General features: G+C 39.0%; 1 protein-coding gene and 1 long non-coding RNA gene across 7 annotated transcripts in view; both read right to left on the bottom strand.

The window, feature by feature from the left end:
- Nucleotides 1-1,612: 1,612 nt before the first annotated feature.
- LOC148363487 (uncharacterized) lies at nucleotides 1,613-4,410 on the bottom strand. The gene is made up of 2 exons (XR_015850605.1): nucleotides 2,560-4,410; nucleotides 1,613-2,460 (listed from the first exon to the last, which is right to left on the bottom strand). It is a non-coding gene; the product is annotated as an uncharacterized LOC148363487 (long non-coding RNA).
- A 178-nt stretch (nucleotides 4,411-4,588) lies between these two features.
- The window catches only part of phf2 (PHD finger protein 2), a 104,947-nt gene continuing 83,276 nt past the window's right edge, over nucleotides 4,589-26,259 (bottom strand). For 3 of the 6 annotated variants that reach the window (XM_088337368.1, XM_088337371.1, XM_088337372.1), the window contains 8 exons: nucleotides 24,739-24,917; nucleotides 20,216-20,283; nucleotides 18,893-19,071; nucleotides 12,779-13,095; nucleotides 8,558-8,653; nucleotides 8,379-8,488; nucleotides 6,763-7,045; nucleotides 4,589-5,032 (listed from right to left, as the gene is read on the bottom strand). In XM_088337368.1, coding sequence (XP_088193494.1) covers nucleotides 4,944-5,032; nucleotides 6,763-7,045; nucleotides 8,379-8,488; nucleotides 8,558-8,653; nucleotides 12,779-13,095; nucleotides 18,893-19,071; nucleotides 20,216-20,283; nucleotides 24,739-24,917 — 1,321 coding nt within the window. In that variant the 3' untranslated portion in view covers nucleotides 4,589-4,943. Of the gene's footprint in view, nucleotides 5,033-6,762; nucleotides 7,046-8,378; nucleotides 8,489-8,557; nucleotides 8,654-11,284; nucleotides 11,607-11,683; nucleotides 11,829-12,778; nucleotides 13,096-18,892; nucleotides 19,072-20,215; nucleotides 20,284-24,738; nucleotides 24,918-26,259 lie in introns of those variants that run through there. The other 3 variants (XM_088337370.1, XR_015850650.1, XM_088337373.1) reach the window with 3 other exon arrangements.

The following is a 26,259-nucleotide window of genomic DNA, read 5'->3' as shown; positions in this document are numbered from 1 at the left end:
ATGGGTGGAACTATCTGGGATAATCTGTTGCCTTGTAAGCGATGCTAGTGTCGAAAAGGATTTTGGGATTGTTCTTTTGTGACTCAATCACCTTCGAAAGGTAGGCTGATTTTGCGGACGCAAGGGCCGCTTTATACTTTAACAAGCAGTCACACCAGGTTTGATGGAAAACCTCAAGCTTGGTAGCGCGCCATTTTCTTTCAGATTTCCTGCATTCTTGTTTAAGGGATTTAGTTTCATCAGTAAAACAAGGCGTGCGTCTTTTAGGTCGTGATTTAAGCCGTGTGGGCGCTACTGAATTCAGGACACTAGCCAGGGTAGCAATAAACTCATTCATGGGTGAGTCGATAGCGCCTTTGTATGAAGGAAAGGACACAACTGCTCCTGAAAGAAGATCGGAGAGCTCAGAAACTGTGCCAGTGCTTAGATTGCGTCCGCTAAATCCTTCAGCTTTTTTAGTACTACATTTAGCTAGCACCTCGAATGTAACTAAATAATGATCAGATACAACGGTAGTACACGGTAACACCGACATGTTTGAGGTTGAAACTCCTCGAGTGAGAACCAAATCTAGCGTGTTTCCATCTTTATGAGTTGGCAAATCAACCAGTTGATTAAAACCAAATGCATCAATTAGAGACCGAAACGCAACAGTAAGTGAACTGAGTGGGGAGTTCATATGAATGTTAAAGTCCCCCATAATTATAATTTTGTCTGCATAGGTTACTAGTTGAGACAAAAGTACAGCGAATTCGTCAAAGAAAGCTGTCTATGGCCCTGGTACACGATAAATAGTTACTACATGAATTGATAATGGAGAGGACCGCATAACAAGAGCCTCGAACGCCTTGTAATTATTAGAGGTACGAGGAGTAAATTTGAGCGTTTTTTCAGAAATAAGCGCGACACCGCCACCCTTCTTCAAAGGGCGTGCTACATAGCTGCTCACGTAGTCTTGAGGAGAAGCCTCATATAACGGTAAAAACTCATCCGGTCTCAACCAAGTTTCACATAGCCCAATCAAGTTAAGTTTGTAATCACGAATAATATTATCAACAAGTAAAGCTTTCGGAGCAAGCGATCAAATATTTAAAAGACCAAATTTTAGCTTTGCTGATTCGTTTAACTTAATTGAAGTCTTTGTAGAGATCGTCACAAGATGTCGCCGTTCGGATGCGTTGAGTTTTAGGCGTCGGTTGACCGGTGAAGAAATAATGGTGGAATTAGACACATCTTCGTGTCCTTCTTGCTCCTTCGGCTTCGCACACTTCCCCGCACGACAACCCCTCTTCTGCCTTCTGTCTTTATGGCGCCTTCGTCGCTTCGTAAGTGGAGTGGCTGACCACGGAGAACCCGGATCCCATTGTAGCTCGTTCGGGATATCATAGGTGGTATAAAAAGTGCCCAAAAAGTCGAAATTTAGACGCCCACCCAATTGAATAAGTTCCTCCCGACTATAAGTCTTATTGGCCATGCATGTGTCCAAAAAAGAAAGCAAAAAAGAGAAGAGAACGGTAGTAAATAGAAGGTTAGCTGGACAGCAACTAGCCGCAGCGTCCATACGCGCCATTTGTTTTTGATTGATTCGGTGAGGGAATAAACTCCCAAAGAGGGGGATTGTTGTGGTTTATTGGAGTCAAGTTTGCCATAAGGAAAATACATTAACTTTGGAAAATCGAAAGAGGATGAAAACATTCTGAAAAAACATTGTCAATTCCCGAAAAGGATGCACATTGAGGAAAAATCAAGTGCGTCATCGCGAGGGGATGCGCTAAGTAACATGAGATGTTGTCTGAAGATATAAAAAAGCTGATTGTCTCTTAGATGAATGAGAAGTCTGTTTTGGACACTGACGAAGATAAATAAACGGTTCTCGCTCTCCCGCCAAGATCTCCCTGCATCTTGTTTTTATGTTTTGGGGCGAGGCAATAAGGTCTGCTCCGAAAAGGGTTGGTTTCAACGCAGCTACACAAACAAAATTTTAAGAAACTGAAAGTACTAAGTCAACACAATGACATGCAGCCCCTCTTCCACTAACAATACAGCGTTGGACCGAATTATGAAAATATAATTAAGTGTCCAGTCTTTGTTAAACACCCTGCATCCACTGTCAAATTGTCTTTGATGGTTCTTATCTGAGGGCAGCACGGCGGCGCAGTGGTTAGCGCTTGTGCGGCACAGTTCATGTCATGGGAACCTGTCGTGGGTTCAAATCCAGCTCCAGACTTCCTGTGCGGAGTTTGTATGTTCTCCCCGTGCTTGCTTGGGTTTCCTCCGGGCACTCCGGTTTCCTCCCACGTTCCAAAAACAGCCGGCGAGGAAGATGGATGGATGATGCCAGCAGCCAGGGCGTCAGAGATGTACTCCTCCATGGACCGTCTCTCAGGAGCCGAAAGGAAGTTGAGGCGGCCCCGGGGAGGAGTGTAGCCCGGGAGGAGGTCAATGGCGCAATCATAAGGTCTATGCGGCGGCAGAGATGTGGAATATAAAAGCCACGAGTCAGGCAATACGTATTAAACATTGTGAGACTCAAAATTTCGAAACAAAAAAAATATTCACCAATGATTTAGGATCAGGGGCGGCAGGACTGCGTCATGGGTTCAAATCCAGTGTGAAGTTTGCATGTTTTCCCCGTGCTTGCTTGGGTTTCCTCCGGGCACTCCGGTTTCCTCCCACGTTCCAAAAACATGCATTTCAGGTGAATTGGCCGGTCCAAATTGTCCCTAGGTGTGAATGAGCGAACGAGTTGTCTGTCCCTGTGTGCCCTGCGATTGGCTGGCAACCAGTTCAGGGTGTCCCCTGCCCACTGCCCGGAGATGGCTGGGATGGGCTCCAGTAGAGGAGCAATAACTGTAAATGTCTAGGGCGCCACAAAATTAAGAAGCTGGGCCAACCTCATTTTGATTGTCTGTATTTACGAGTCAAAATGAAATGAATGCAGACCTTCACATCAAACCATAATTTTGTACAATCTTTGGCGGGCCAGATTAAAATGAAACGGGCCGGATGTGGCCTGTGGGCCATAGTTTGCCTAGGCCTGTCCTAAATCATGCTCACCTGCGAACGGGACTGTGGGTGCTCTCCAATGCCTGATTAACATTACAGCAAGGGAGAGAGAGAAATAGACACAGCCAAGAAGAACTTATTTAAGAAAAATCATATTATTACATTATATATACTGAGATAAATATACAGGTACAGTAGTACCGCTATTTACGAATTTGTTCTGGGAGTAGCTTTTTAACCTGAAACATTTGTAACATTTTGAATGTAACTGCGCTAATCCATTACAAGCCCTGAAAAAGTATGATATTGTTTTTAATGAATCAAAAGAGCATCATAACATGAAACATATACATATTACAATTATATTGGTTGGTTTTTATATAATTTGGTTAATAATCTGCCCCTTGTGTTGAGTTAAACATGTCATTATTATTGGTTGTTTTGTTCGATCCCCTAACCACTAGGGTTGTAGGGGCACCATTTCCTATGGTGTGTTTTGGGCAAGTACAGCCTGGTGGTGCCCATCCCTTTCCAGGGCAACAAGAGGCACATGATTTAAAAAAAAAAGATATTCATAAAAAAAGGTTTTATCTTTTAACTGCCCTCTTTGTTTACTGGTCCTCAGCAGTATTTTATGCCTCGCGTTTGTTTAAAAACATCTGTTTTTGTCAGCTTTTGTCAATCCGTCCGAAATGCGAGTCAGCTGTCATCACAATAAGCGATTGCCCGACCTGTCAACACTTTTACTGGGTGATCCCTTTCCACAAATTCAGAAACTTCATCGAAATTTGCCAACATGTCTTTAATTTGGGCTGATCTACTGCACGGCGGTGTGTTCTTATACACTTCTATTATCTCTTGCTTAGTTTTGATGGTCAACAAAAGGCTCTTCCTTTTCTTTTCTACAAGTCCACTTTTCTGCATGTCTTTCCAAGGGTCCATTGTTAATGATAGCTCTTTGTAGCAGTACCATACAGTAGACAGTTTACAGTGCGTTAAGGGGACATGAAGAGCATGCCGGGAAAGGGACACTAAGAGCATGCCAAGATTTACGCATTTGCACTGGTTGTCCGGCAGAACTATGTGAGCAGTGAATGGCAGCACGTACTGCACTATTTTTGACTTCGTATCCTGAAACACATTTGGAACTAGAGGCAATATTTTCCTGTTCAGGTACTTCGTAACCTTTGTATGTAGAGGGACCACAGTATGCACACAAACACACTCCCCCCACACACACACGTTGGCTCATAGGGGCACCATCTCCTGTGGTGCGTCTTGGGCAAGTACAGCCAGGTGGTGCCCAAATTGATATCTACTGTATATTTATCTCTAGATCTCTCTCTCACTCTTCATAGAGAGAGAGACAGACAACAAACAAACACACACACACACACACACACACACACACATATATATATATATATATATATATATATATATATATATATATATATATATATATATATATATATATATATATATACACACACATATATATATTGTATATGTACAGAATTTTGTAGGACTTTTCATCGCAGGATTCTTGCCCATGAAAGTTTCAATAATTTACTTCAGCCAGTGGAAAGGCAATATATATATATTTCTAAATACAGAGTTCAGCACAAATACATTAAAATTAGAAATACATGCAAGAATAATTCAAGAAAACTTTAACAACCTAATTTCCATTCTTATTTAGCATTTTGATAAATGATGTAAAAAGACACGTTATATTAAAATAATTAGGAGCAGGTTATGTACACTTGAATTTCAGTCAAAAATGTATTTGTGAAATATTGGTCTTGAAAGGTAAAAAAAAAAAATTCACTTTATCAACTTTGTTTTATCTTGATTTTTTTTCTCTTTTTTGTCAACTATTCTGGAGAAAGGTCGTGTCCAGGTCAAGCTTTGTAAGTCTAAAAGTTTGCTCGGTGTTACAGAAGGAGTTTTCCATTTCGATTCATCTTTAAAATTTTCCCAAGTCTTTGTTTTGCTGTGGCCATGCCTTTCTTTCGCCGCTTAGCTGTAAAGAGATAAACAGTAAACAATCATATTAGACAAATTTACCCATGTACAGTGGCCTAAGAAACTATTTGCCCCCCTTGAATTTTGTGACCTTTTGCCACATTTCAGACTTCAAACATCAAAATATAAAAGTGTAATTTCTTGTGAAGAATCAACAATAAGTGGGGCACAATCATGAAGTGGAACACACTTTATAGGATCTCTCATCTCATCTCATTAGCCGTACCGCTTATCCTCATTAGGGTCGCGGGGGGGCTGGAGCCCATCCCAGCCATCTCCGGGCAGTGGGCAGGGGACACCCTGAACTGGTTGCCAGCCAATCGCAGGGCACTTTATAGGATATTTAAACTTTTTTTTAACAAATAAAAACGAAAAAATGGGTGTGCAAAATTATTCAGCCCCATTTAGTTAATACTTTGTCGCGCCACCTTTTGCTGCGATTACAGCTGCAATCAGCTGGTGGTATGTCTCTATCAGTTTTGCACATCGAGAAACTGATATTTATGCCCATTCCTTCTTCCAAAACAGCTCGAGATCAGTGAGGTTGGATGGAAAGCGTTTGTGAACAACAGTTTTCAGTGCTTTCCACAGATTCTCAAATGGATTGGATTGAAAGTGTAGTTAATTTGTTTTAGATAGGCAAGTTCAGGTGGAGACTAATACATTAGCTCGTATCATGACATTAGTTCGTCAATCAAGCGTGTGTGTTTGTGATTGAGAAAGAGAGAGAGCATAAAAAAGGTGATTAGCGGTTACCATAACATTAGTTGGTCAATCTGGCTCTAAATCAAGAGTGCCCACACTTTTTAATTGGCCATTTCCGTTGAAATGTCAATGCACTTTTTGTTTTAAGTTAATTTAAGTGATGTTGGTTGTGTTTAAATTTGTATTTATTTATTGTAAAAAAATCAGCCTTTGGTTTTTATGTACCTTTATATGAGTTGCTGCTATGCCTAATTTAATTTCCTGCACTGTTAGTGTTTGGTTTAAGTGAAAGATTACTCATGTTGGATGTGTTTGAATTCTCATCTACTGTAAAAAGTTTCAGGGAGCTATATATACTATATATAAGTTTTATGTACCTTTATTATGGGTGGGATGATATGCTTTCGTCACGATTCAATTGTATCACGATACTAAGGTGCCAATTCAATTTATATTACAATTATAGATAATTGCGATTCTAAAAGTGTCGAAATTTGATGTAATTGATTATTGCAATTTAGTTTTTTTCCCCAAAATACAAACATCTTAAATCAAACTGTTCTGATGTGCAGTCATGTTCGTACTTTACCGCAGTGGGATACGGTTCTGCGACAAAGTTTCAGACAGTTTTAGTCATGTCTATTTCCGTCTTCCCAGGACCTGCATAAAACCAAAATGTGCACATACTTTGTATTTAGGATATACGGGCGACATTCTTGATCTCGTAACCGCTATCTTTCTATTGCTACTTTCCTCTTGTTGGCTTCCCCGTATTTTTACGTACTGGATATGACGTCACAAAAATCCATGAAACTTTATTTACTGTAAGAAGTTTCAGAGGGCTATTTAAAGTGTTATTTGAAATTATCACAAATATTATGTTTCTTTTTGCATTATTAAAAAGGTCTTAAGCCAGTTTTTAAGTTTTTTTACAGAGAATATTGGTTATTGGCCTCCTCTTAATACTAGCAATTGGTAAAAAAAAACAAAACAGATCTGTCGATCCCTATTTCAGTCACTCACATTTAGCATCCGAAGAAACTCCACAATCCTCTTTTGTGGATTTCGTGTTTGTAGATGACATTGACAGTTGCCTGTGGCTTGAGAACACTCCTGACGCCATGGCTTGTGGCAATGCTGGCAACTTGATTGGTTCATTGTCTACCTCATTTGCTAAAAGACCGACGTCTTGGGTGACCCGACTGTGGTCTGGCGAGCCACTGTCTTGACAAATGTTTTGTGGCTTCTCAGCAACTATCATCTTTTTTTTGATGAGTTTCTTCCTCTTGATTCTCTGCTGCTCCTCCTAGTGACATTTTTTACCAAGTTTTGAAATGTTATTTGCCAAATTTTCACAACCATAAGGCGCACATAAAAGTCTCAGATTGTCTTCTAATTGTGTGGCGCCCGTTCACATTTCCAACCAGGGTTGGGTAGGGTTGCTTTAACTGGATTACTTTCAATTACTTTTGGATTACTCCAATAGCAAATATGCTAATAAAAGACAAAATAAACTAAATATGAATAAAATTACAAAATTTTGTGCAGGCTAGGGGAGTAACGAAATACATGGAACGTCAAAAATGATGTTGGCAAGCTGTTCGGATTTGTTTTCATTTTGTTTCTGTCGCATTTTATGTTAGTTTTGCCGGAGATCAAAGAGATGAAAGCCAGGAGAGAAAGCTGACCACGTGTTGTGAGTCATAATTTTATTCATTTCTTGTCTTTTATTAGCATATTTGGTATTGGAGTAATCCAAAAGTAATTAAAGTAATCCAGTTAAAGTAACCCTACCCAACCCTATTTCCAACTAAATGCGTAATGTATGCAATCTCCTGTGACTTCTATCCGTTTCGTGTGAACGCTACCATGTCTCGCATGGACAGAAGAGAACACGTGATGACACACAAAATACACTAACTGGTTGCGGAAATACTCACGGATACTAACGCCGTTGCGTATCTTGCAATTTAAAGTTATTGTGATACTGATAGCTGAACAGAGTTGTCCCCCCAAATATTAATTACATCCAAAACTTCCCTTCCCCTCCATTGAATGCTTTCCAATGTTTTCGTCTACCATGGTGTGTTAATTTATAAGCTACGCGGAAGAACATGGACACCGAGCAACCGCAAGGGAATTGATGATTATGGATCACTGGTTCGCAAGTGGGGTAAGCTGAAGAACAAACTCTGACAATTAAAGAAAACTCAGCAGAGCTTCCGCGGAAATAAGTCAAGGTGGCCGAGTTGGAGAAAATACCCGAGGAGTGGATCATTGAGCAAAGCAGAACAGTAAAAGAAGACTTTTCAGAACCCGTGGTGTGTATGACTACAGTGCTCTTTTTTTAGAATTTTGTTCTATCCGTGTGTTTTACTTTGTCATTAATACTTAAATAAACCACAACATACCTCAGTTTTGCTACCGCTGTGTCTTTGAAAAAACACATACTTGTATGCTTGTCTGAGTTGTTGTAAGGTGGACGCATTAGAGGTCACCCGCGCATAATATTCAGGTGTTCCCTGTGTGTTAATTACAGAAATAGAACCAACTACCAGAACTGCGCCTTTTAACACGGTGCACCCTTTGGTTGTGAAAGTATGTTATTTGCACTTTGGATTGTGCCTGAATGTACACACCTGATGGGAAAGCTTTGCAGCTGTAGCAGCTAACCCGGTTTCTATGGAGGCTACACGCGCTCCTTCTCTTGCAGGCCTTTGTTGCCGAGGACCTGAGGGACCTACACGAGCTGAGAGGAGATTGAAATGAATACTTTTCAATTACCAAAGAAAGAGCACATGATTTAATTATTAATGACCTGTTGGGCTATATGGAATGTCATCACAATGTTTCCGCTTTTTTGATTTGGATTTGAAAACAGTATCGTCCTCCTCTGACTCCAATGTCGGATACACTAAATACAAATACAAAATTTGACCGTTAGAATAATATGATACATTTAAGCATTGCAAGTCTTTTTACTTTTATATATTAGTCAGGTCCTTAATTTGCCCTCAATCAGAAAAAAAATCTTGAAGGGCTTTTAACACATAATCTTTTTGACACATTGCCATTTTTCAGGCAGTAAAAATATAAAAACTCTATATTTTCTGAGACTCAAAAACATTAAAGACACAATCGTGAAAAGAAACCAAATGTATTCAACATTTGACATAAAATCAAAAAGAAGGCTTTGCAAAAACATTGACCCCCTTGGAGTTAAGACTTTGTACAAGCTCCTTTTGCTGCGATCACAGCCACAAGTCTTTTTGAGTGGGGTTTGGGGTTTTTAAGGGTTATTGTTCTATCTTCGTTATTCATTATCCATTATCTGTTATCGGTCAGTTCATTATACGCTACAAAGCCTAGGAGCCGGGACACTTACTCTCAGCCAAAAAGCTAAGCTAAGGTCCTAGCCCTAAAGCCTTGTTGCGATCATTGCGAATGCACCGTTCCCGAAGGTACTGCAATACCGGGCCGATGCGTGGAGTGGACAGAGCAATGTATGGTGGGCCAGATGAGTATGTCTATATATATCTCTTGCAAGAGAAATATTTGCCCATTCTTACTTACTTTGCTCTATAGCAAGGTTCTGCAACCTTTTTTAAGTCAAGAGCTAATTTTTGTCAGTAATTACAGCAAAGGGCACCAAGTTTGATTTGCATTTCTAAAGTAACAACTTATCATGTTATTAATATGTTACTTTGTTATTACCAGGTTAAGGTGTATCTTTCTTTAAACTTTTCCACAACCTTATCCTGGACATGTCTGGTGTATTTCTTGGTCTTAATAATGCTGTCCGTCAATGTTTACAAACATCAGAGCCTATCACAGAGCAGAAACTTAATGACACACATACTGTATGCACTCTGTCATCGTTAGTCATTTAGGTATTATTGGATCATTCAGAAGTCATCAGGGAATTTCTGGAGTCAGTTGGCTGAGCTTAGGGGAACAGGGGGCCATGGTTTTTGTAACACGTGATTTTCATTTTTTTTTTTCATATATAATATTTAATGTTGAAATACTTGGTTTCCACTTTACGATTATGTCTCACGTGTTAGTGTTTCCTAGAAAATCTTTTCAGTCTTTTAGAAGTTTGAAGCCTGAAATGTGGCAATATAACAAAAGGTTATTGGGGGAGGGAGGAATATTTTTGCTCGGCACTGTATACAACTGAACTGCATCCTTTCTCACCACTTAATACATTTGAACTGAAATACTGTAAAATAATTAACTGCTAAATTCAGAAACAAGTCCTTCTTAAATCCCAGTCTAATTGGTCAGTGTGGAAAACTAAATAATAGTGACCCAGAGGTTATGACAGGGGTGGGCAAACTATGGCCCTTAAGCCACATACAGCCCATCTGGCTTTTCAATTAGACGCACCAAACTAATCTTAGATATAGTTATAATATATACCACAGTAAATGAAGTATTACTAATACAAATGTATTCCCCAGTGTTTTTGATGTCTATTAAAAATATTATTTTCATGACGCTTTAATGCGCAGTGCTCTCAAGGCTACATTTTTTAAATGTATTTCTTTTTTTTATCAAGTGATATTTAGTTTCAAGCAAGAAAAAAATGTCAGAGCTCAGACCTGTTTGCATTTTAAGTCTTCCATACATATGATCAAGTTTGTGTTTTCAAAACCAATTTGATGAAATTAATCTATTTTCAAACAAATATTATATGTAATAAGGTCATGAGATAGAAACTTGCGTGTGGAGTTTGCAAGTTCTTCCCGTGCTTGCGTGGGTTTCCTCTGGGCACTCCATTTTCCTCCCACATTCCAAAAACATGTCAGGTTATTTGGCTGGTCAAAATTGTCCCTAGGTGTGAGTGAGTGAGTTGTGTGTCTCTGTGTGCCCTGCAACTGGCTGGCAACCAGTTCAGGGTGTCCATATATATATATATATACACAGTGCATCCGGAAAGTATTCACAGCGCTTCACTTTTTCCACATTTGGTTATGTTACAGCCTCATTCCAAATTGTATTAATTTAATCTCTTATCTCAAAATTCTACACAAAATACTCCATTATGACAATGTGAAAAAGTTTTTTTTTTTTTACTTTTTTTGAATTTATTAAAAATAAAAAACTAAGAAATCACATTTACATAAGTATTCACAGCCTTTGCCATGAAGCTCAAAATTGAGCTCAGGTGCATCTTTTTTCCACTGCTCATCCTTGAGATCTTTCTACAGCTTAATTGGAGTCCACCTGCAGTAAATTCAGTTGATTGGACATGATTTGGAAAGGCACACAGCTGTCTATATAAGGTCCCACAGTTGAGTGTGCATGTCATGCATGTTGCTGAGTGTAAATTAAAATTATACTGTGCATATATATATATATATATATATATATATATATATATATATATATATATATATATATATATATATATATATATATATATTTAAGGTCCCACAGTTGAGTCCCACAGTTGAGTGTGCATGTCAGAGCACAAACACCAAGTATGAAGTCAAAAGAACTGTCTGTAGACCTGCGAGACAGGATTGTCTTGAGGCACAAATCTGGGGAAGGTTACAGAAAAAATTCTGCTGCTTTGAAGGTCCCAATGAGCACAGTGGCCTCCATTATTCGTAAATGGAAGACATTTGGAACCACCAGGACTCTTCCTAGAGCTGGCCGGCCTTCTAAACTGAGCGATCGTGGAAGAAAGGCCTTAGTCAGGGAGGTGACCAAGAACCCGATGGTCACTCTGTCAGAGCTCCAGAGTTCCTCTGTGGAGAGAGGAGAGCCTTCCAGAAGGACAACCATCTCTGCAGCAAGCCACCAATCAGGCCTGTATGGTAGAGTGGCCAGACGAAAGCCAAAGGAACATGGAAGCCCGTCTGGAATTTGCCAAAAAGCACCTGAATGACTCTCAGACCATGAGAAACAAAATTCTCTGGTCTGATGAGACAAAGATTTACCTCTTTGGTGTGAATGCCAGGCGTCATGTTTGGAGGAAACCAGGCACCGCTCATCACCAGGCCAATACCATCCCTACAGTGAAGCATGGTGGTGGCAGCATCATGCTGTGGGGATGTTTTTCAGCAGCAGGAACTGGCAGACTAGTCAGGATAAAAGGAAAAATGAATGCAGCAATATATAGAGATATCCTGGATGAAAACCTGCTCTAGAGCGCTCTTGACCTCAGGCTGGGGCAAAGGTTCATTTTACAGCAGGACAATGACCCAAAGCACAAAGCCAAGATCTCAAAAGATTGGCTTCAGAACCACTGCGTGAATGTCCTGGAGTGGCCCAACCAGAGTCCAGACTTGAATCCGATCGAACATCTCTGGAGAAATCTGAAAATGGCTGTGCACCAAGTTCTCCCATCCAACCTGATTGAGCTTGAGACTTATTGCAAAGAAGAATGGGCAAAACTGCCTAAAGATAGGTGTGCTAAACTTGTGGGATGATATTCAAAAAGACTTGAGGCTGTATTTGCTGCTAAAGGTGGATTAACAAAGTATTAAGCAAAGGCTGTGAATACTTATGTAAATGTGATTTCTTAGTTTTCTTTTTTTAATAAATTAAAAAAAAAGTAAAAAAAAAAAACTTTTTCACATTGTCATAATGGAGTATTTTGTGTAGAATTTTGAGATAAGAGATTAAATTAATACAATTTGGAATGAGGCTGTAACATAACAAAACGTGGAAAAAGTGAAGCGCTGTGAATACTGTATATATAGGCAGCACGGCAGCGCAATGATTAGCGTGTGTGCAGCCCAGTTCTGAGGTCATGAGATTGAACCATCGAGGGGGCGATTATGCTTTATGGGACAACGCCGTACAAACCCTTGCCAGCTGTAGATAATCACAAAGGAAAAAGAAATGCAATTGCAAAACGAAGCATTTTTAAGCAGATTTGTTGTCTACCATTTTCAAGCATTTAAAAGCACTTCACCAAAAATTGAAGCACTTTTTAACCCTTGAAAACGTAACCTTAAAATTCAATCATTTTCAAGAATTTCAAGCACCTGCATGAATCATGGATGATAGCAATCTTAATTTTTACCATAATCTGAGTCTTTGAAGCATGCGTCCATGTGGTCCTGTTCATCGTATTCAAGACGGTCCATAGTCCTGCTCTTCTGGGTTTTCTTTACAAGCTGTTTGTTAGAATGCTTGTTGTTGCGTCCGATGCCAACCGCTCTGCTGGCCGTTTCCAAGGTCATTGAACATGGCATTTGTCGAATTCCCTTGGAGTGATTCCCAATCGTTGACTGATTGCTGATACACATTTCCTGCAAATTGTCCGATGATGACGACAGATTGGCCATACACAACATGCCCTGAATAGCTTCCTGTGTGCTGGGGGATGCAGGTGGCTTACTGTAATAATGTCAATAAGAAATACAACACAGAACAGTTACATCTGGCAGGAATATGTAACTGTAGCAAAAAAAAAACAACCTTTAACTGCAGAGAGTTTTGACAACTAATACAGAGTTTCTACATGATTTTCCTGGCCTAATTCAAGCACTTTTGAAGCGCTTCAAGGCCAATTTTCTTTTACATTTTCCAGTACCTTCAGTATCTTTTTTTGGTTAGTTTTGATGACTAAAATAAAGTCGGTATATTTCTGCTAGCACTTTGTGCCATTTTGCACTGTCCTTATCTATCCACGATCCCTTTGTGGTATAATTTCCACCATTTTGCTTCAACAATGCATGCACAGCTTCAATACGTCGCACCTTTTTACAAACACAGAAAGGGCACTGAAGGTCTCATCTCATCTCATTAGCCGTACCGCTTATCCTCATTAGGGTCGCGGGGGGGCTGGAGCCCATCCCAGCCATCTTCGGGCAGTGGGCAGGGGACACCCTGAACTGGTTGCCAGCCAATCGCAGGGCACACGGGGACAGACGACTCATTCGCTCATTCACACCTAGGGACAATTTGGACCGGCCAATTCACCTGAAATGCATGTTTTTGGAATGTGGGAGGAAACCGGAGTGCCCGGAGGAAACCCACGCAAGCACGGGGAGAACATACAAACTCCGCACACACTAAAGGTGTTGGGTAATAATGGAGTTCAATTTGGAAGAGGAAAATTTTTTTTAGATTCGTTTTAATGATATTAATGGCTCCGAAGCATAGTGCATTCAATCTTTCAATCTTGGAGACTGCTGATAAATTAAAATAAATTTATTTTCATTTTTATTAAAATATATAATATCACATAAAATAATGATGTGAAAAAATTTATATTTAAAAAAAAAAAAAGGAAAACAACAAGCAAAAGTTTTTTGTTTTACTTATTTTAATTTATATTTGTTTGTGTGTTTTCAAGAAGATCTGTGTCTAAATTGTTTAAAATACAATTCTAGACAGTTGTCGTGATTGCTAACTCGAGTCACCTGGAGCAATCACGTGGACGCCCTCTGATTGGCTAATTTTCCCTTCTTAAGCACGCTACGCCCAGACCTCTTCGTCTGAGGATTACGTTTGTACCCTGTATGACTCTCCTGATTACCTGTTCCGTCTTGATCTGTTTACCTGATTCTGCCTGCCTCCGATCCGACCTGCTTCCGTCCCACGCTACGATCTTCTCTCCATCCCCGGTAAACTTGACCTGCTTAGACTTCCGCACTCCGATTGGCTACGGGTTCCGAAGCTACCTTCCGCCATCGCGTCTCCCGCTAGCCCTGTACGCTTCCCTAAAAAAAGATCTGTAACGAACGCTCTGGGGTTTCCTGTTCTGTTCCTTCTGACATTATATTTTTCTATGTTAATCATTTGTGTAAAGCACTGGGGGCAGTAACGCTTCACATGACAACTCGATAATGAGGATTGGGAGCCACAATCGGTGTCATTACTTCCCACTTTTTGAATTTTTTTTTCTTTATTTAATGTATTGAGTCAGAATGCCAGGAGACACAGCAATGGAAATAATTTCAAGCATTATCAAGGACTTCACCCAAAATTCAAACATTTTCCTGACCTGGAAAGCACAACATTGAAATTCAAGCACTTTCAACGATTTCAGGCATCCGTAGAACCCTGACGCTACCACACCTGGGAAGCAAGGTTTCTGGCCTACTTCAAAACAACTGGCCTCAAGGACGCCTCCCTTGGAAACAAGTTGGAAGGAGTGGCTGACAAGTGGCAGAAATCGGTAGAAACTAACTTGCTTATCGTAACTGCTGTTTATCACTGTATTTTCCAGACAATAAGACTCTCCAGAGTAAAAGATGCACCAGCCCAAAAATGCATAGTTAAGAAGAAAAAAAATGTATAGGTCGCGTTGTTGTTAAAAAATATCCAGCACCATATACATACATGTCATCTCAAAGGCAATATACAGAAAAATCAAATAAAAAAAGAGAACCCAGTATACTAACGTTACATGTCCTTGTATGTCTCAGACACCTTTGGCAGTGATAACGCAACATGTTAACAGTTATTTGGATAACTCTACCTTGAGGAATATGCTTACCAAACTATTGGCTTCACTCGAAATTACTACATCCAATGAAATCTTCATTCCTGGTGTCACTTTTACCGGTAAACAACTGGGAGGGGTCGCTATAGGAGAAGCTGCCTCCTCTTCCTCTTCTATGTCGCTGTCAAGGTTGAAAATATCAACACAGACTAAGAGCGCCCTCTTGCAGTTTAATGTAATAATAACTTGTGAAGTGGAATACAGTACCAGTAATGCAACTTTAAAAATAATTATATAATAATGTTAATAAGTTCACATGTAAGTCTCACTGGAGTATAAGTCGCACCCCTGGCCAATATGTAAAAGAAAACTGCAACTAATGGTCCGGAAAAGGCTCGAGCAAATACACGTTACAGTAATCCCTTTGCTGTATCGCGGTTTACTTTTCGCAGTTTTTTTCGGTGTTTGCTCATCAAAGGTTGCCGTGTCAACTCAACCACAGGGGGTCCGCCCTTCCCAGGAGACTGGAACCCAGAGCCGGTACACGTCTCACCTCGCAAGGACAGTGTGAATTTGGTCAGCAAGTAGGCAAGAGGGCATGTCCTAACAAGAACAACTGGACCAAAACCCTGGCCGTTCTGGACCAAGTCTCAGATCAACAATCAGCCAGAGAACCTGGCCAAGTCAGCGGCTAAGCTTGATCAAGCCAGTGGCCAAACTGGTGGGACAAAGCCAGCGGCCTCAGAGAAGCCCCAAGCCACCAGCAGTCAACCTCTGCTTCAAAACCCTGCATCCTGTGGTCCTCGTCCCAACCAGCTCTAAAGGCTACCAGGATTCCTCATCGCTCTACAGCCGAGGACATAAAGGCTTGGCCGTTATCTTCATTGAAGCAGAACTTCGCAGAACATCTTGTTGTTGCTAGGTATTGGTATTGGTGCGATGTTAATGGGGGAATTCTGTCAAAATATAATAACGTAATAATCAAGCCAACGTTGTTGTCTATCTAAATGGTGCCAGTTTAGTTCTCAACTTTTAGTGGTCTTTGTTTGATTTTCTTATTATGTTTTATGTTCTATTCAAGCTTCTTCAGTAGATGATTAGTGAAAGAAAAGTCCATAAATCCAAAAGTGCGTGTGTCTTGATTAAAGTATATTGAATGGTCAAAAAGTGTGTGTAGCCACCTTTCAGAATAATCAAACAAGGTTTTTCACCCGTTTTCTTGACATAATTTAAAAACGTATGTGGTGCTCCAAAAGGCGAGATGAGTTATGAAAAGAATAAACTCGGATCTTTAATTCAATCGGTGAATAAACTGTTAGAATAATTATTTTAACACCCGTATTCGCGACATGGTGTTGCGCGCTGTTTAGTTTGTTACATGGGCTAAGAAGCTGATGCCTAAAAGTTTCCTGCAGCATCCGATCTCCAAGGCCTGGATTTTCTTTTCCAGTTTTGCTGTGGGAGTCCATGTCTTGCAAGGAACCAGCACTTGCATGAGTCTGATTTTTTATTTCAATGCTATATTGTTGTCCCTCCAGATACAGCAGGGGCGGCAGTAGTTTAGGAGGTAAAGCGCTTGTGTTTGGTTGCAGGTTTAATTCCTGGCTCCTCTGAGTTAAATGTCCAGGCGTCCCTTGGGTAAGACACTGAATCACTATGCAGGTAGGCAGGCGCCTTTGCATGGCTATCTCCGCTATTGGTGTGTGTGTGAATGGTTAATTGTGAAGAGATGTTATTGGAGGTCTTCAGCGCTATAGAAATGTAATTTATTTACCATTCGCCTCGTTTATTCGGGTGTGCCACATTTAATCTTGTTGTAAACAATGTTGACTATGTAGTTATTATTGATGATTAAGGCTGCAACTAACAATTATTTGTTTGTCAAGTAACAATAAACAAAAAATATATATTGAATCTATGTTATGCATGGCAAATATGTAAGATGCTCTTTCCTGCCACCTATATATTACATTTGGATTTATCATCCAAAACAAAAATGAAGGACAAATACAATTTATTTTGTTTAAAACAAAATTAGTATCACCCAAGAAAAAAAGAACAAAAATGTTAACCCACTTTCCAAAATGTTTTTGACTTAAAACTTTGAATATGATAAACAATTCCAATATGCAAATCATATATAATATGCTTAAGAATCTACCTATTGTGTGTATTATTATTGGTTGGTTTGTTGTATCCCTTGACCACTAGGGTAGTAGGGGCAACATTTCCTGTGGTGTGTCTTTGGCAAGTACAGCCTGGTAGTACCCATCCCTCGCCAGGCCAACATATTTTTAGTTTATATCTTTTTTGTGTGTGTCTGTATTATTGCAGCAGTTTCTGTTCCATTGAAAAGTATTAATTTCATGGTGTGTTACTGTTTCATTTCAATTCTGTTTGTAACAATGCAATGTTCCATTAAAAGATTTAAAGAAAATGTAAGATACATTTATAAAAACAGTCATTGAGCGCCCTCTGCCAGACCAAAGCAGTACTACAACCCTATAACTACACAACGAAATGCAATCCACTTATTTGCATTGATTTAACGAGCTTAGTGGCTCATAAATGGCGCACCACAACAAATCGATGAGGAAATAGGTTGATTATTATGTTGATTATAATATCATGGCGACAATGTGCTCTGCACTGTTTAGGAGATGACGTGTTACTATGCTAAGGAGCCATGATGTATACCCCCCATTTAACAAATGTTATCTAAATTATAAACTTAATATAAGAAACATTGTTAAAATAGCTTCAAACCGGAGGTGGGTAGAGTAGCCAAAAATTGTACTTAAGTAAAACTGCTGTTACTTCGGAATAATATTACTCAAGTACAAGTAAAAGTAGTCATCTAAATACTTACTTGAGTAAAAGTAAAAAGTACTGAGTAATTGTAGCAACATTATATTTATTGATTTTTTCAAAACAACCAATCAGATCATCAAATTATCAAAGTCCATTCAATCAACAAAAAAATAATAATAATTTAAAAATAGATTCAAATATTTAACGCGAATTTGGGTGCTTTAATAAACAATAAAACAAAAATAGTATAAATCAAATAAATAAATTAAGCACATATAGGACCCAGCGGCACATTTAAATCCCCAATACGTATCTTAACCAGGTCTAAAAGCAGAACAAGCTAGCTCATGAACTCGAACAAAGGAGACATTGCATATTGTAGCTTGTGTTTCACATCCGTTTTAAGGGGAACATGCTTTTGATGTCAGGCCAGGGGTGTACTTTTATAGTCGGTATTGCTAAGCGACATATTCGATCTGTTTTATCTGTAAACAAAATTTCCTCCCTCTGAAGTTGAATATGTTAAGGTGACGAGGCTACTACATTTGGTTGGTTAAGCATGGTAGAGCCTGACGGAGGTCTATGTCATAATAAAGACAGACTTGTACTTACGTCGAGGGGATTTATTAAGTAACTAAGTAACGAATTCAATGTTGCCAAATGTAGCGGGGTAAAAGTACTGTTTTTCCTTTACAAATCTACTTGAGTAAAAGTAGAAGTATAGGGATTTAAATATACTCCTAGAAGTACAAAATTTATCAAAACAAGCAAATGTAACGGAGTAAATGCACGCCGTTACATTTACGGAGTAAATGTAAATTTACGAGTAAATGTAATCCGTTACCACCCACCTCTGCTTCTCACCGAAGTGAACAAATTAAAACTAAAATGTGCACAGGCTTAAAGAGCATATAAAGTATTGGAAAAACTCACCTTGTGGTGCTGTATTCAATTCCACCCACTTGCTTGCTGGCTTGCAGCAAGTCAATAATACCTGCAGTCTTGCCACTTGTTTCATTTATTTTTTGGTTTGAGATGCAACATTTACCATAAGACTTGATGTCTGTGTCAACATGCACAGTTTCTTCACCTGCAGTTTCAGCAATCTGATTCTAGGAGGAAAAAAACACTAACAAGACTGAGTAAACATACATACATTAAGGTAAATGCAACTGAACTGCACATTACAAACATAATTGGTTCCATTAACCCTCCTGTTGTCCTTATTTTCTGTATACACCCCGTGTTCTCAGGGTTAAGATGACCCGCTGTGACTAAACCCCAAATAAATGCAGATTGATTACATTTTAAACACCTAATTTCATACGTCCTGAAGAAACACCTAGCCATTAACCACAATATGTTGTGTTTAGTTCTCCCTCTTAACCTGTATTCCTATAGCTAAAGAAAAGGAAAAAATGTGCGAAAAGGAGATTGCGATGCATATTTAATAATTAAATGATTAATGTTTCTATATTTTTCCCTTCCATGGGGTCTCCAACCTTTAATATGAATCTCTAAAATATGACATAATGGCATAAAAGGGGGGCTTAGCTGGAGGTCGTTTCAGAGGCTCACAATCAAATTATGATTCACAGATGTAAGATTTGATTGTAAAATTATTATACAGGTTTTGTTTAAACCTAAATATTATTTCCCTTCTCCAAGATGTAATCTTTGTACTGTTTATCAACTATGCATTTGCAAAAACTCATGCAGACTGAGAAGTGACAAAATAGTATACAAACACTCATAATATTGTCTATTTAATGATTTAAGTCGTTTTGCTTTTTATATTTTAATGAAAATATTTACCTGAATATCAAAACTTTGCTGCTAAATTTCATATATATTATAGAAATGATCTATAGATTCTTTAAACTTTTGCAAATACAACCAAGTGCTATTTTTCTAATTTTTTATTTTTCATATTGCCGTACACAAATACTTTCGAAGAATGAGTTTCCTCAATGGTTGATTAATGGTAGTCAGAAAATACAGCGACAGCGGGTACATTGCAAGTCGTGCCTGGCTTTGGTAATATCCATTCGACATATTTAAAGCTGCTGGTCATTGTTCAACAAATGTTTCTCTAGCACTTCTCTCAGCATTGTCTTGCGGCACACAAACAATGATGTGGTGAGCCACCTTTGGTCCACGGGCCATGAGTTTGACACATGTGATTTAGACAATGAACAACATAAATTTCATATGTACGTGTTTTTCAGATGATAGCAACAAAGTATCGTTACATACCTTTGACACTAAGAGCTTGGTCTTTGCTGTTTTGGTTCGCTGAGCTGGTCCTCTGATTTCTGATAAAACTGCAATAAGTAAATACATTAAGAAAAAAAAATCAATAAAGAAAGGCATAAATAAATAATCAGGGTTTGCACCAAATTCAAGCACTTTTTAAGGACCTTCAAAGCAATTTTTAAAATTTCTCCAGTATCATTTAAAGAAGAAATCGGGCATAAATCATGTATTTTGCAGAGCCTCAAATATATCTGCGATTTACATATGTGATTTTTAATCGTGCATGTGCATTTATCATGACATATGATTTTTAGATCTTGAGTAAATCACAATTACATTTGTTTTTGAGGCAAATCTCGCCTCATAAAAGGGTTGAGTAAAAATGACGGAAGTTCTTCCCATTAGAATTTACCATTGGGAAACACCTTACCTACCTTAATTTTTTAAATGGACCATAATAGAATAGATGTCCATAATTGATGTGTAATCCTTGCACGAACACACATTCCATAGTACACAATAATGCTTCATGGGACAAATGGACAATGCCATACAAACTAATGTCAGCTTCCCTTAGTTCTCAGAGGTACGTAAGAAAAGATAAAGCAACAACCTGTTTTTGTTGTTGTGGACAAATAATCTTTTATTTCTAACACGATATAAAAATCATTCCTGACCATTTAAATTGATTAATTATCTCAAAACCGGGTTTATTGATCAGTGCTTTAATTTCTGCTTCAGACTTTCTCCCCGAGATTCCCACACGGTGCTTTTTCTTCTGTTATTTGTCTTTGTTTGTTTCGTGTTCCAGTTTATACAATTGATTGTTAATAAAAGAAAATTCCATAGATGTGAGAGTGTGTGTGTTAATTAAGATATGTTAACTATCAGAGAACTGTGAAAAGAAATTAACGTAATATTTGCTATGTAGCTTATCTTTGAAACTATGAGACTGAAAATGTTTTTCATTCTGTTCCCTTGATAGTTTTCTAACAGAACAAAAACAAATGTGGTGCTCCTAAAAAGGCGCAACGAGGATAAACTTGCCCTTCAGTTTCATCGGTTCATCGATAATTTATTTAAAAAATTTATTAACCATCCAATTATTGCTACACTTCTTTGTGTTATAAAGTTATAGTCAATGTTTTTAAACCCCTTAATAACATTTAGTCTTTGATGATAGTGTTTTCAACAGACACAATGCACAATGTTTTGGAGTCCAAATGAGGATCGCTTTCCTGCTTTGACTAAGTTGTTTTAATTTTTCTTTTTTTTGGCCTCCGTGTTGCAATCTCTCTCTTGCGTTGTTTCTGTAATCAATGTGCTGCGCGCCCAGCCCCCACTCCTCAGCTCAGCTAACAAAAACATGCTTATTGACCAATCAACCAATTAACCAAAACCCAGTAAGAGGACAAAAAAGCATGCAAGCAAACACACCTTTTTTGCACCTTTTATACAATGTGGAAATCCATTTTGAAGAGTTGAAAACATTGACTTTGGCAAAATGATGCCTTAGCCTATCTTCAAAACATTTTTCTCCCGTCTTATCTATTAAAAATGTAACAGTTAATTTTAGTATTGTAAGCTATATGGTAGAGCAGGGGTCAGGAACCCATGGCTCACTTCTCATGAATACATATGGCTTGGGGATAATATGGGACATGTTTATTTGTTTTAATCTTTTTGCTTCATGCAGAGCTGATTATCACACATATGAGAAGCCAAGACAAAACCATTACCCAGATGGTTCGGTCCAGTATACTGGACTGTCTCAGAAAATTAGAATATTGTGATAAAGTTCTTTATTTTCTGTAATGCAATTAAAAAAACAAAAATGTCATACATTCTGGATTCATTACACATCAACTGAACTATTTCAAGCCTTTTATTATTTGAATATTGCTGAATTTGGCTTACAGCTTAAGAAAACTCAAAAATCCTATCTCAAAATATTAGAATATCATGAAAAAGTATACAAGTAGGCTATTCAACTAATCACCTGAATCATCTAATTAACTCGAAACACCTTGCGAGGGTTTCCTGAGCCTTAAAAACACTCAGCTTGGTTCAGTAAACTAAATCACAAGTATGGGGAAGACTGCTGATCTGTCTGCTGTCCAGAGGACCATCATTGATACCCTCCATCAGGAGGGTAAGACACAAAAAGAAATTTCTCAAAGAGCAGGCTGTTCACAGAGTACAGTTTCAAAGCATATCCACAAAAAGTCTGTTGGAAGGGAAAAATGTGGCCGGAAACGCTGCACAACCAAGAGAGATGACCGCAGCCTTAACAAAATTGTGAAGAAGAGCCGCTTCCAGAATTTGGGGGAGCTTCAAAGACAGTGGGCTGAAGCTGGAGTCCAGGTATCAAAAGCCACAGTTCACAGACGTGTCCGGGAAATGGGCTACAATAGCCGTATTCCCATGGTCAAGCCACTTCTGAACTCAAGACAACGGAAGAAGCGTCTGACTTGGGCTATGGAGAAGAAGCACTGGACAGTTGCAGAGTGGTCCAAAGTCCTCTTTTCAGACGAAAGCAAGTTTTGCATTTCATTTGAAGGTCAAGGCGCTAGAGTCTGGAGAAAGGCTGGAGAGGAGCAAAATCCAAGTTGCTTGAAATCCAGTGTGAAGTTCCCACAGTCAGCAATGGTTTGGGGAGCCATGTCAGCTGCTGGTGTTGGTCCACTGTGTTTCATCAAGTCCAGAGTAAATGCAACTGTGTACCAAGAGATTTTAGAGCACTACATGCTTCCATCTGCTGAAAAGCTCTATGGAGATGAGGATTTCATTTTCCAGCATGATCTGGCACCTGCCCACAGTGCCAAAACAACCAGTAACTGGTGCACTGACCATGGCATCACTGTCCTTGATTGGCCTGCTAATTCCCCTGACCTGAACCCCATTGAGAATTTGTGGGGTATAGTTAAGAAGAAGATGAAAGACACCAGACCTACAAATGCAAATGAGCTGAAGGCCGCTATCGAAGCATCCTGGGCATCAATAACACCTCAGCAATGCCACAGGCTGATTGCCTCCATGCCACGCCGGATTGATGCAGTAATCCGTGCAAAAGGATTCCCAACCAATTACTGAGTGCATCAATGGACATTTTCAAATGTTTGATTTAGTTTTGCTGTTATAAAATTATTTTTTTACTTGGTCTGAGGAAGTATTCTAATATTTTGAGATAGGATTTTTGAGTTTTTTTTCAGCTGTAAGCCAAAATCAGCAATATTCAAATAATAAAAGGCTTGAAATAGTTCAGTTGATGTGTAATGAATCCAGAATGTATGACATTTTTGTTTTTTTAATTGCATTACAGAAAATAAAGAACTTTATCACAATATTCTAATTTTCTGAGACAGTCCAGTATATATGAAACAATTTTAACTACAGTTTAGAGTCAAGGTGTCACACCACCAACCCAGTTTTGGCTGTAGATCTGTAATAAATCCTTAATGTGAAAGCTTAGTAAACAATCTCTAAATGGTCTACTTATAATGATATGGGACATTGCTAATGCAATATTATTACATAGATTTTATCAAATCATCTAATGTCACACAGTGAAATAAAATGCGCTGAAGAATTAGCTTTTGTCTGGAGAGCGGTTAAGTGTTTTTTTGTCATAAAATATATGGTCTGCCGAACCTCCTGCCCAGGACACGACCCAGGACATGCTGGATAGACTATGCCTCTAGCCTGGCCTGGGAAAGCCTCGCCATCCCGTCGAATGAGCTGGATGAAGTGGCTGGGGATAGGGAGGTCTGGGCTTCTCTGCTGAGGCTGCTGCCCCCGCGACCTGACCCCAGAAAAGCGGAGTATAATGGATGGATGGATGGATGGATATATGGTCTGGCTCTTTTAAAAAAATGTATGGCTCTTTGGGTCAAAAATGTTCCCGACCCCTGAGCATATAACATAATCATTGAATATATAATAACATCCTTGGTTAATCTCAATAAAAATAGCTCGTTTGCGTGGCCATGGATTGGTAAGAAAAGTCGGTGTAATTTTGCCAAAGCAAATATTTTTACATGGTATGCAAGGCGCAAATTTTCTGTGCTTTACTGTTCTATTACACTCCCTCCAAAATAGAAAGAAAGTCATTTTAGTAATGTTTGCGCAAAGGGGGATATTTTACGTTGGGGCTGCATTTGTCGGCACAACGAAGTGCAGAAACGCGTACCAGGTACAAAGAATTGGTAAGCATTCAGACTTTTATAAGCTTTTCGATCGCCGCTGGTGTATGGAGATACTCCATTTACTCCAGTTTACTGGCTTCACCCACTGTCTAAAAATGTTTACTGCTGTCCATCATGGTGTTGTCACGTAGTTAGGTCACGTGTGTCCAAAGGGTCAATACTTTGCTCCTCTGTACATTTTGTAAGAAGCAAGGAGGCAAGGACATTTTGTGCGGTTGTTATAAGTTCAAGAGGAGCCCTGGGTGTTATGACAGGGAGAAGATAGAAAGGAATACTTGTAGCAGAGTGACAGATAGAAAATTATTGCTTGGTACTTACAAGAAAGGTCGCCCTTTATGGTGTTCTTTTTTCGTCTAATTGGAAATTCGTCAATCTTCAGTTCACCCTCATCTGAAATATACTCATACTCATCTCTCACTGGGTTGAGTCTGTCCTCTTTTAGGTTTTGCATTGTCCCAAAAATAGTTATGCCGGTCTGATCTTTTATCTTCTTTGGGCTAAAAAGAAAACAAACAGGAAAGAAATACGTTGTTTAGCAAGGCTGTCCCTTGAATTGAATGCTGTCATTCAAACAAAAAAGGCATATGAACATTAAAAAAGTATTAGTTTTGCCATTCAATTGTGCAATAGAAAGTTAAATTCAAAACTGACCCATAGAAGCGGTTTCCAACTGACCACAAAGAGGATCAAGTATGAGAATAAAATGTGTGTGTTGGGGTTATGTTAGTTAACACTAGCACATTCTGACTCAAGCGATTTGACTCATGTCTATAACAAACCCATAGAGAGGGAAAAACCCTGGAGTTCTTGTGTTAAAAAGGCATATTTGCTAAGCTGAACAGTTTTGAATAAATTGCTCCTCTGTCAAAGGTTTGCAGAACTTGGTAATCAAACCTCATAGCTCCCCTTTGTAGGATTTTCATTTGACTTGCGGGGTCCCGTGAAAAGCACTGTTGTTAATAGATCTGACGGAGCATGTTTTCAGATAATCAGAATGCAAGGCAGACAACAGCCCAGTCCGCTTTGTATCACAGTAGAGCATGGCATGCTAGCAGCTTCACGATCAACTCAGCATGCACAGGAATGATAGCAACCGAAAAAAGTTATTTGTTCAGTAAATGCTTTATTTTTGTAATGCTGCTCTTGGGTTGGTTAGAATAGAATAGAATATACCTTTATTGTCATTGTTACAAAATGGGTTAACATATTGTGACAATGAAATGACACTCCAGTTTCACACATTCACAGTAAGGTAAAGAGACCAAGAAGATAAGGAACAGAGAAGATAAGGTTATAAAACAATGAGGATAAGGTTAGTTATAATTTACACAATATTTACACAAAGAAATGATGGCATGTAGGATGCTACATACAGTTGGTATCGTAAGGGTTTGTTCAATATGCATTTGGTGCAGAAAAAAAAACAGCGCAAAAAAATAGTCAAGTCATTGTGCAAGGTGAGCAGTAAGCATAGTGCAGTCAACATTGTGCAAGAAACATAGACATGAGTACCAATTTACGTTCGTATGAGGTAGTGTGTTTGCAAGAGTTTTCATTTTTTTGTGCGGTGTGTGTTTAGGGTGGTAATGGCTCTGGGGAAGAAACTATCTCTGAGTCGGTTTGTTTTTGTTTTGTATGACCTGTAGCGGTTGCCGGAAGGCAGCAGGTCAAAGAGGTGGTGGCCGAGGTGAAAAAAGTCCTTGATGATGTTTTCTGCTCTGCTGAGGTAGCGAGAGCAGGCAATGTCCTCCAGACTGGGCAGAGAGCAACCAACGATTTTCTGGGCTGTTTTGATGACCCTCTGGAGCGTTTTCCTATCTGCTGCTGTGCACCCAGCAT

Source organism: Urocampus carinirostris, chromosome 6 (genome assembly GCF_059441175.1).
Source record: "Urocampus carinirostris isolate Australia breed hairy pipefish chromosome 6, RoL_Ucar_1.0, whole genome shotgun sequence".
NCBI classification, from domain to species: domain Eukaryota; kingdom Metazoa; phylum Chordata; class Actinopteri; order Syngnathiformes; family Syngnathidae; genus Urocampus; species Urocampus carinirostris.
Note: the sequence above shows the minus strand (reverse complement) of the source record. Positions and strands in the feature narration are given on the sequence as shown.